We start from the raw sequence: 11,096 nt of genomic DNA on the forward strand, positions 1-11,096 counted from the left end.
ATGGCCAATTATTAAGTCGGAAAATCCAAATCCATCCAAAGTCGTCCGACAATGATCTACTGCCAATTTATAATTAAGCTTTAATTAGGATAGTTTAATATGAAAATATTGAGAAGCTTTATGTGTTATGAAAATATTAGGTATGCTCGTTTTTTTAAATTTATTAACCCAAAGTTTTTTATGTTCTTGTTTGCTTTTTCCGACATAATAGTGTTATAAATGGGCAGGTTTTTACGATCATTTGTTTTCTATTTTAGGGAAGTCCCCAAAAATGATTTAACGCTAAAAATTTCCTTTTTGTTGAATATATTTTTAAAAAACCTTTACAAGGTGATTTCATCACACCACCGCCGTCACTTTGTAGGTTAAATATAGTCAAATGACTCCTGATTAAATAAATTTTCCCTTTTGGGAAAATCCCGTAAGAAAATGCACACTATGATTGATACAGGAACTGACAAACTTTTGTGATTTAAAAGTCGAAAAACTGGATCTGTCCAGGACCTAGTTTTCTATAAAGGGGACAAACTTGGTGTGATATGCATTGACAGTTACAGAATACCGTTCCAATTGTGACAAACTATGATTATTGTTCCAAAGTTGGGGGGGGGGGGGGGGGGGGGCATTTCCCCCGTCTCCCCGATACGAGGTCCCTGGATCTGTCCAAACATAACGTCGGGTTCAGTGCTAGTGGATGTTAACAAATGTTTGGTACCAATTTATTGCAAACTGTTTCCTACTCTACCATAAGAATATAATCGATACAATACGAATCAAAGAACATTTCGAAAATTAAATCTCCGCCACACGTAGTTTTTCCATTTCTTTCGGAATTACTTGGAAATGTTTTAAAGTATTTAACTTGCTAGTAGTTAATTTTAGTGAAACTAGTAAAATAAGAGGTACTCAAACAATTTTTCCTTTTCCAGGCAGTTTTTAGTTTATCTTTGTTAAATGCAATTGGATTAACTTGTTTTACAGACTCAGAAGGAGACAGCGCTTCTCATTTTTTTGTAACTTTAACTTTTCTTAGATGTAACTTTTTTCTTGGATTAATAAACAAAATAAAATTTCTTGTTTTTTTTGCGATGAATTACGTCGGCCATTCTTTATTTTAATAAATAATCTCCGCTGTCACTATTTCAAAAAAATCGTACGTTCAAAGCAATTTTTCATAGTTTCTTGTTAACCTAACTTAAATTTTATAACAAAGTAACTTAAACCTAACCTAAATTTACTTTCTAATTTAAATTTAACCTCAATTAAACTCTAAATAGCTTAAATCAACTTTTCGCATTCCCATTCTCTAAATCCAGTGGTTGTCAACCTTTCATGCTTAGTAGCCCTCTTTATAGTGACCTTAAAAACTGGTCCTCTGCGCATTAATAAAAATGTAGATTGTTGGTTACAAAACACTTTTTACTTCACTACTGCGTATGCAATAGCCTTCGAGCGCCTAATTTTGCATAGCAAGCACAACCACAAAAGCATGAAAACTTGTGTCCCGCTTTGCCTCGTCTTCCCTCACTACTACACTCTAGCACACTAGTTAGGCATCTGCTCATGCCCCCGGCGAACGTCCCCATGGCATCCCAGGAGAACCATTGGACGCTGGTTGAGAAACTTTGTCTAACCTAACCGACTATCATTAACAACGGGTTGCATGACCGACATACGGTGAAATAGTCACTCAGAATAATCCCGGTTAGTCCAATTTCATGGAACGTTTGTTTGTGGCGTTGGCTGCAATTACGCGAAAAGTGAAAGAAAATTCATGTTTACCCAAACTATTATGTTTACAGTGTCCTGTTACCTTTACAAAAATAAACCGAACAACAGAGCCCTAAAAATATGCTTACTAAAAGAAGTATACAAATCAGAGAAGATAACCAGTTGTACAAATTGTTTTATAAAAATGAGCGTAAAACAATGCAGAAAGTTTGTTTGAACGTGGTAAAAGAAAAGATCTCAGCTCGATGATGAGAAAGAGATAGGGGCTGAAAAGGAGATTGACTTTGAAAATGGCTGAACGCATAGAAGTTATAGTAAAGGTTTTTTAGAGAATTTTGTATTAGCCTTATCATTTTATGCTTTTTTTCGCATTTCTTTCACCGTTATAGTTTTAGAACCGATTAGTTTTTAGACACATTGCAATTGCAATATACAACAATACATTTATCTTTACAGAAACATGTAGCAAAACAAGACATTTAACAGAAAATAGGCATTTAGCTTTGAGATGTATTGTAGTTGCATAAAACCACAATTTTTAAACTTTATCATCTGATTTCATTAACTTTCTTGAGGTTTTTATGTTGATAGTTATGTATGGTTTCCATTTGCCTAAACCATAACATTTGCAACCAAACGAATATTCACTACACACGTTTACTAATAACAATCGATTCGGTTGGTTGCCAAGCGCCAGTAAAGTTATGCAAGTCAGTGAAATTTCGATCAATTGGTGGTAAAGTAATCTTTGTTTTTTGCGAATCCTTCAGGATAAAAGTTATCGCTTTTGCTGCAGCGTTTTGACCTTTAACCGCCGACAGCTGAGCTGCTCCTTTTATAATCTGCTTTGTACATGAGGTTTTTTTTTTACTGCTTGTAAGTAAGTTATTCTGTTGAATATTGCTTGCTTTTTCAATTGCCTTCCTAGTGGCACTGTAATTTTCTTCTTCAAGGACAACCAGGCAAGGTGGTTTTGAAATACGGAGGTATTTCTTGTTTTTCTGAAAGGCAGCAGATGTTTTCTTGTAAACTTCATTGCCAATATTATATCCTTCACGTTCGCAAAATCCGACAAACTTTTCAGCAACACAGTCTTTTCTGGCTTTGCGATCACTTGCTGGAATAGTGTTATGCTGACGCTGGTTGTCGCTGGAGAATCTTTCATCATCATATCCGCATTCAGAGTTTGATGTTGCATCGTTGTTTTTACCAATTCCTGTTAATTCTGTTTCTTTAGGAACAGTTACATCGGAATCTGTTTAAGCGACCAAAGAACAGCGGCTTTACATGCAATGCAATATTTAGGCCTACGTTTGGCTTATCATATCATTTTTTTTCAGAAATGTTTCGGAAATGCATAATTATAAAACACATGCGGATATATAAAACAAATCATAAATTTATATAAATCACAAAAAATATAGTAATTAAAATAACGCAAACAACCATTTTAAAAGGAACAAGGCAAAAAGCTAGAAAGACTATATGTTATACCTTGCACTTTTGTTTTGGTTATAACTATTGGGTGGCAAAAGTACACTGGTTTTCTAACGTAAGCTGAAAAGCTTCTTCCAAATATAAGGGTTGGACGCAATTTTGGTGAATTGTTTCTGTTTCTGCTTGTAAACTTTTTCAAAAACATCAACAAAACAACGTTTTTAATACATTTAAATCATTACAAATAAGTTAAGCATAAAGAAAAACACCCATTGGTTGTATTCTTAAATTTAAGTGAACAACATTTAAAAAAAATTTAATTATAACTAGTACAGCTTTCAGTACCTCGTTTGACAACCTGTCTTTGAACTTTTGTTTGTCATTGTGCGGACTGCCTGCTATTGGTGGAAGGGACAAACCCAGCTTACCATAAAGCGCTTCTGAGGTATGCTGCGCAGGTGTTAAGCTTTTTAATCCTGAAACAACAAACCACATATTCCGAACGTAAGATTCGATATATGTAATTGCTGAGAAATGTATCATACTAAAAAAATTTGAAATGCAGAAGTAAACATGTAAATGCCTAAATGTAAACATGAAGACCGATCAATTACATAGAAGATCAAGAAAATTGTAATCGCAAAACAAAAAAACGTTTATTATTTTAATTTTTATTGGAGGTAATTTTTTAAATAAGTACAGTATAAATAAAGTTTTAAAGCGAAGTAAAAGTCTGGGTATCATTCTATAGTCAAATTTGTAATTAAAAAAATTGAAAAAAGGCAGAAAAATAACAAAGGTTTTGAAAACTTCTGTTGTCCTTAGTCTGGTCAGGATCGAGTCTTATCTGCGTAAGTTAATGAGTCAGTTTGCCGCGAGCGTCGACTTTCACCGACTTGTTAGTGGTCAAGAGCATTGTTAGGGTCAACAGCCAAAAAGCTCTTTATATGTTGTCCGCGAGAGACATGGCCACGCCCGTTTGATTATTTTAATATTTGGTCATGAAATCACGTTTACTGATAAATCTTCTGTAAAAAAGCTCTAAATCAACTAGCGATTAGCTCTTAACCTTAACACAGTATATACAGTTTAATAACAATGAAGTTTGTCAAATTTAAATTCCCAACGCAGAGGCATTTTTAGAATTTTCGAAAAATTAAACCAATTCATTGAAAGTAAAAGTAACCTATAAACGTAATATAATCCCAAGAAATGTTAGGATTAAAGCGTTGTAATGAAAATAAGAACAACAATGCAGAATCAAAATACTTGTCAAACCCGAACGAAAACTTAAATAAACAATAAAATTTACTTAAAATTACAAGCTTACTTTTTGCTGAACTTTTTGTGTTCTTTGTGTACATTATGAATATAGTCTTCGAATTGTTTCAAGTTTTGGCTCTGACGCTCTCAATCATAGGACACGAGCTGTTTCAATATATTCATGGTGTACAACTTGGAGTTCATAAACAAAACTTAAAATAGCCTCGTTCTTTGTGCCTTTAAAATTTCTAGATGCTGCGGACCTTTCTATATAAAGTTTAATATATCAATATATAGGCTTCATATAGTTTCGGCACGCTTTCTCTTCCCGTTAAAATATTTATTTCTGCATAAAAAATCTTACATACATTTATTCATACTTAATACCTAATTTCATATATGTTCTACTTTATGGTCAGTTATCGCCCACGCCAAAGAAGATCTTTATTTAATTAACTATAACTTTCAATTAGTGGTATTTCATTAAATGTACTTACTGTCTTTTTATTTTTCAATTAATATCTGAGTATTCTGCTGTATACTCGTCCGGCTATTTAAGAGCAGGGTGTTACAGGGCCATATCACAATTACTTAACTCTTGTAGGCCTAATATGGTAAATATAAGTATCGATAAACGCGTAAGTTTTAGCTTGTTCACTATCCAAGGTTTGCAAAGCTATATTGTTGTTCAAAGTTATTTTTATTACTCTGTAGTACTCTACGTGTTTATCCATAGACGTAATCTCTGGTAATAAAAGTTAATGCTTTGCGTTTATAGCCGCTAAACCAACCTATAACAAAGCTACGGCTTAATTCTCTATGGCTACAACAACACGTCCGTTGGAGATACACTTGAAATGAACGAAATACTTTTGGTAAACATATTTTCTTGCTCGTTTCGAGAACAAAACCAACCTAAAATCTTCAAAGAGACCTAATATACAACATCATTGAAAGATTCGATTAGCGCTTGACACGCACTTCAAACGTACATTGAGTGCTTTGCTTTCGCTTTAGTCATTTCACGCTTTGCAAAATATAGTTATACGCTACACCGACCAAAACCGCTAGCTCAGTTTTGATGCTATGATGGCTCCATAGAATATTTTTCGAAACTACTTTACGTTTATAAGCCCAGCATAAATCACATAATGATTATCATCGAAATGGGTAAATAGTAATAGAATGAAAAAATGTTTGCGCTTACACCTAAATAATTATTATAGACCAGGGGTGGCCAGACCTGCTTCATGCTCGAGCCGCATATAACATAATCCAGTTTTAAAAGAGCCACAACACAGACACAATAAAAAACACAAATTTATTCACTCACAAAGAAGTGTAGCTATTGATTAACATTAGTGCTGGGTGGTGATACTATGAGTCTCCAACTGGGCTTCACCAACTCTTTTTGCAATTATTATTATAACCGTAACCAAGACTTAAAACTAGGTCAGCCCTGACGTACAGCTTCAATCTGACAGTTTACTTAACTACAGTGTACAAATTAGCACACTTCTGTACAATAATGTGGTTTATGGAGTGTGATTTGATTATTACTAACAATCAGTCCATTGTTAATACGTGTGATAGAACGCATTGTTTCATAATCTGATCAAACAACTTGTCTTGTCCGGGAAAATTGCATGTCAAATTCAACAATACTAATTCATTAAAGAGCCGCAATGAAAGGCTCAAAGAGCCGCATGCGGCTCGAGAGCCGCAGTTTGGCCTCCCCTGTTATAGACCAATAAGTTTGATTTTGTAACTTAACCTGCAAACCATTGTTCAGAACTGTTGTTCGAGATGTCTTGGTACAATATTAACAAATAGAAGCTGTTAGAACTACAGTACTGTATTATAGCATTATGAAATGCCTACCTTTTTTGACTATGCTCTCTCTTACGTACAAGTTGCCATCGCCAATATTCTTGCAGTAGTCATTATGCGCAAAAACGTAACGTGGTGTAACAATGTGGCGTTTGGTTATCTTGTATAGAATGTAAACCTTTAAAATAAGCACGAAAATCTATCGTCATTATTTCCGCTTAGTGTTGAGATAAAACAAGTATAAAACGATTGTATTGTGGTTTTGTTAAACAAACTTCGTGGCTCAATAATTCCCAAATGACTGTCCCGCGGCACACCATGAAAGATTATTCGATTTCACTTGATTGGCATATAACTTTTAAATTTCTTTATATGAGTTTTCACAAAGCATCAACGTACGCTTTAAATAGGATCTTAATTTAATACGTTATTTTAGGATAGTTATGACGATATTTTTGCGTCTGTATGTTTGGAATATTTGTAATTTGTATGTGGGGTTTAGTGTCCGTGCTAACCATTATTGATTGTTTTTAAGTCGTTTTTTAATTCATGCAGTTTTAATGCTAAGCCTTTGGACATTCTGCTTTTTCCGTTTGTTGTTTGTTTGCAGAGTTATTATGTCATCCGGCTGTAACAGTTAACATTTTATTTTTCGCTCCACCACAAACAATGACGAAAAATAAACGATATACGATACGAGGAGAAGTCATAATATAACCTTTTCGTAGTCTACAAAAATCATAATAATTATGCCGATAATTTTATAACAGAAATCGAGTAGGCTATTTCATGTTCATATTACTGCAGGAAAATTAATAAAGTTTTGATCTAGTTCCATGTCACCTCAATCCAGGACAATTGAACTCACAGACGATTCAACACAAATCAACTCAAGCTATTTAGCACAGGGATACCTGAGGAGGGATCTCAAGATAAGATTTATCAAGACAAAGTCAATTTTTAGTTTATAGTAGAACTTGTAACTTAAAAATTGTATAAAGAAGGAAAATAACAAGTGAGAAATAATAAATTCACAAAAGCAAGAAAAATTAGGTGTTTTCCTGCTATCTACTGCACGGGAGACTATATAGGCATTTGTTTTGTAGTGGATACTCAATTAAAATTTCATGTTTAAATTAGATAGGCTAGACTTATAAGCCGGATTGCCATCGATCTAGACTAAAAAATAAAGGCAACCAGGAAAAAAGATAAGATTAAAACGGAATAGATGTTGCTGAACGAAATGTATTCATGCGACACGTCAATTCAATGCAAAAGGCCTCAAGAAAAAACGATGTGTTTAAAAAAGGGACACTATTCACCACAGGTCTTGTCTAAGTGTACTTTTGTTTGCAGGATAAACTTCCGTGCTTTCACTAAGGCTGTTCCTATCTTTGTTTCTAAATGAAGCACTAGGTTTTATCGAAATGTCCAATATGAAAAGCTCTGCCCTAAATATAAGAAAATAATAAGGGCGCAAGTGAAAACAAGGACATAAATTTATTAGAAATAAGGAAAAAAATTTTTTCTTAGGCATAGACCTTCAAAATAAGGACAAATCTTAGAAATAAGGATGGTATGGCAACTAGGGATGGGCCGATACGAACCCAAACCCGAATATATTCGCCGAATATCGCCTTTATGGAAGATTCGGGCAAACACGAATACCAACAATGGCGAACCCGAATACAGTATTACTTATAAATTTACTGACTTTCGTAAAAAAAGATGATCTAGTTTCCCGACAGTGCTAAACTAGAGTCAGCAGTACTTACAATGAAGGTCGTTTTCCTAACGATTTTGCTTTTTCGATCGATTTTTAAACACTATTTTTCGAAAGAAAGCGACTTGTTTATCGATTACGTCATTTTAGTAGCAAGACTTGACAACTTTTGGAGGAAATTTTATTGTTTGGTTCTAATACGAATAGATTCGGGATTCGTTCGTGTCGGCTTTCATGATATTCAGGTTCGCACGAACCCGAATAATTTTCCTCGCGGCACACCCCTAATGGCAATCATGCTTATAAATTAAACTTCAGGCAGGCTTATAGCCTACTTCTTTATACACCACATTGACAATCTATTTATATCTGGCGATGAAAGTTTAGCGCATAATAGGTAAGATAACTTGGGGAGAGTTGAAAGGACTTTATTGTTACAAATTGTGGCAAAAATGTGAAGTGCAGAAATCTTCATATTGTATTGAACACTGATTTTCACGATAGGCCTAGTTTTATTATATGGTCTTCTTTTAATGTCCTCGAATTACTGTACTGCGGTAATTCTTTTAACATTTTTCTCACCAACTACCACCTACTGTATTAAGGCTAAACTTTACCGTACAATTGTTTTTCATTACATTGCTAAAGGTTGTATGCCTGCTGCAGACTGTAGTAGCGCATCGATCGAACGTCTAAGACGCTATCCAATATAAATATTTTTAGGCTTTGGGTTTTGTATTCGTATGAGTCGTAACTCGCAGCACTTTATTCCAACATTAAATTCAATTTACAGTATTCCACTGGACACACAACATGTAACTCACCTTCTTGATCGAGATTCCGACTAAGTTTGTGGAGCTCTATGCTATGCTCTTCGCTCTAGTCTAAGCTCTCTAGGACGCGCTTCAAATATCGCTCAGTGTAAACGTTCAGTCACTTCCTCTATTCTATTCCTTTTTACCACTGAGCACTGTTATATCTTAGATACTACAGTAGATGACTAGACTACTTATCTAATGCTTACCAACTGCAGTAATTATATACCCTTCCATTCTCCAATGCTTTGATAATCCGTTGTAGTATCGACCGCTAAACGTCTCATCAGCAAATAAGCTTATATGCCTTCTGTCTTGGCTGTAGTATTCGTTTTGCGTACGTTTATTAAGTTTCAGCTCGTTTGGCTATAAACGCTTTTTGCAGTTATCTTTTGCTGGCCGGTCTGCAAGTAAGTATGATGCTTACTGAGGTGAACACCCAACCAAGCCAATGAAGGAGTCAGATAGGTTACCACAAATCCTAGATGTCACCAAAAAGTTCGCTCAGTCTTTTCATAGGCAGTAGGCTACACATAGCTTATCTCTTAGCCATGCTTCAGGACGTCTCACACGAAGTTTGTGAAGCATCACAGGTCACAGTAACCTATAAGCCAAAATAATTTATCCCAAAAATCGTAAACGGCCACAGTTGGATTCGAGGTCTCCATCCATATCGATTGCGCTCGCCTGCTACACATCAATGACACGTGGCCAACGCATAACATCGTGGGTATGAGCAGCTGTGTGTCTTATATACGGTTGACTTTAGTGTAAATTTTAAGATGGTTGCAAACTATCAATTAGATTTGTAGCAACTAGCACGTTTGAAAAAGATGCCATAAAATCTTGGAGACAGTAGATCTGTAGCGGCCTGGGTGGTATTTTTTAATACCATTACATCAGTGGTGAGATGTAGCCGGTTCGTACCGGTTCTTGGAATTTTTAGGACTTTCGCGAACCGGTTGTTAACAAGCGTATGTATAGATCTATATAGGCTATGTTGAACCCGGGTCAATATGGAATGCTACTAGTAAGAGAACCGGATGTTAAAATATTTGAATCCCACCACTGCATTACATCATTTCTTGCAAAAGTGTTTTCTGGTTATTGATTGAAGTTTATGAAATTATTTTTTGATAAACACTTCAATTTTCGTTTGATATTTGGAAACTTGCTCTGAATTACTTCATGTGAACACTCCTTTTAGTACGTTCCCAGGTTGTTTTCCAGCATCTATGCTGATAAGAAGTCTTTATTGGAAATCTCCGCTTCTTAACTCTAACACTGATTAATTAATTATTATTTATCTATGTCTCAATGTGTCAGCTTTAGCTATTTCACATAAAATGTATCTCACATTGTCAACACATGGTTTTCCTCGATGCATCTGTTACGAATTGTTGCGTTTCTTCTTGTCGAACATTTTAACTTTCATCACGTTTTATAAGCTCGCACTTCTACCAGCAAGCAGAGTTAGCCGAGTGAATCATCGAAATAAACAGATGAGTTGTCTACGCTAGCCATGGTGATTGCAACTCAAAAGAAATCTTATAAGCATTAGCATTACTTATGTACTTGGTTATTCGTAATGATGAGAAAGTGTACAGCACCTATAATAAACACCTTTTCTTCTAAGCGTTTTTTGTTGTATAATATTAAAACCTTTCGGCCGACAAAAGGTTAGAGTATTCTAACCGCACGCAACAATAGAGTCAGATAATTAATTTAACAGGTAAATTAAGTTAAGACAAGGCAAAGTGCTCTTCAGGTCTACGGTTCTGTCACTTTCTCCTGACGGCGGTCAATGTCTGTTAGCTGTCATACAAGACGCCTTTCAAAAAGCTCACAAGGCTTCTCTGTTCTCAGGAGTATGGTCTATGTGGAAGATGTCGAACATCTGGTAATCTGCAGACGGCGACAAACTTAGGATCGAGTTTCCCATGAAGTTACAGCTCTTACAACGAGTTTATGAAATATTTCGATCACCAGTTTTAGCCTTTAGAAAACATATTAAAATTTTTTATCACTCAGAAATTGGAAAACATGTAAATAAATTTCATTCGCGAGTTGTAAGGCATTTTTTGTGGTTTAGGGCGTAAGCCTAAAAAGGCGCCAAAACCGTTGGACCACAAATAAGCTGGCGTGAGAAACGACTCCACTAGCGTATTATGAACGCATTTAGAGATGACCAAAGGTTTATAAACCAAGTTAACATAAAAAATTGCTACCTATAATCATAAAAAGCGTTAAGTACTCGTAGAGCATGACACTATGCATTATCAGTTTTCATTCATTTA

The 11,096-nt window shown here is 35.1% G+C and overlaps 1 protein-coding gene across 2 annotated transcripts; it reads right to left on the reverse strand.

The window, feature by feature from the left end:
* Nucleotides 1-1,800: 1,800 nt before the first annotated feature.
* Nucleotides 1,801-9,185, reverse strand: LOC143459822 (uncharacterized). Of its 2 annotated transcripts, none has more exons than XM_076957113.1 (5): nt 8,809-9,185; nt 4,499-4,698; nt 3,514-3,644; nt 3,226-3,358; nt 1,801-2,986 (listed from the first exon to the last, which is right to left on the reverse strand). In XM_076957113.1, the coding sequence occupies exons 2-5, from the start codon at nt 4,530-4,532 to the stop codon at nt 2,379-2,381; spliced, it is 906 nt and encodes a 301-aa protein (XP_076813228.1). In that variant the 5' UTR covers nt 4,533-4,698; nt 8,809-9,185; the 3' UTR covers nt 1,801-2,378. The 2 variants fall into 2 exon arrangements, with proteins under 2 accessions (XP_076813228.1, XP_076813227.1); XM_076957112.1 differs by lacking the exon at nt 8,809-9,185 and adding an exon at nt 4,929-5,239.
* Nucleotides 9,186-11,096: the final 1,911 nt, after the last annotated feature.

The sequence above is a fragment of the Clavelina lepadiformis genome, chromosome 5 (genome assembly GCF_947623445.1).
Source record: "Clavelina lepadiformis chromosome 5, kaClaLepa1.1, whole genome shotgun sequence".
Classification (NCBI taxonomy): domain Eukaryota; kingdom Metazoa; phylum Chordata; class Ascidiacea; order Aplousobranchia; family Clavelinidae; genus Clavelina; species Clavelina lepadiformis.

Coding starts and splice junctions, on each gene's coding strand:
- LOC143459822 (XM_076957113.1), bottom strand. CDS start 4,532: ATGTACACAAAGAACACAAAAAGTTCAGCAAAAA. Junction 3,359..3,513: donor AAGACAGGTTGTCAAACGAG/GTACTGAAAGCT, acceptor TTTTTGAAAAAG/TTTACAAGCAGAAACAGAAA. Junction 2,987..3,225: donor AACCAAAACAAAAGTGCAAG/GTATAACATATA, acceptor TCGCTTAAACAG/ATTCCGATGTAACTGTTCCT.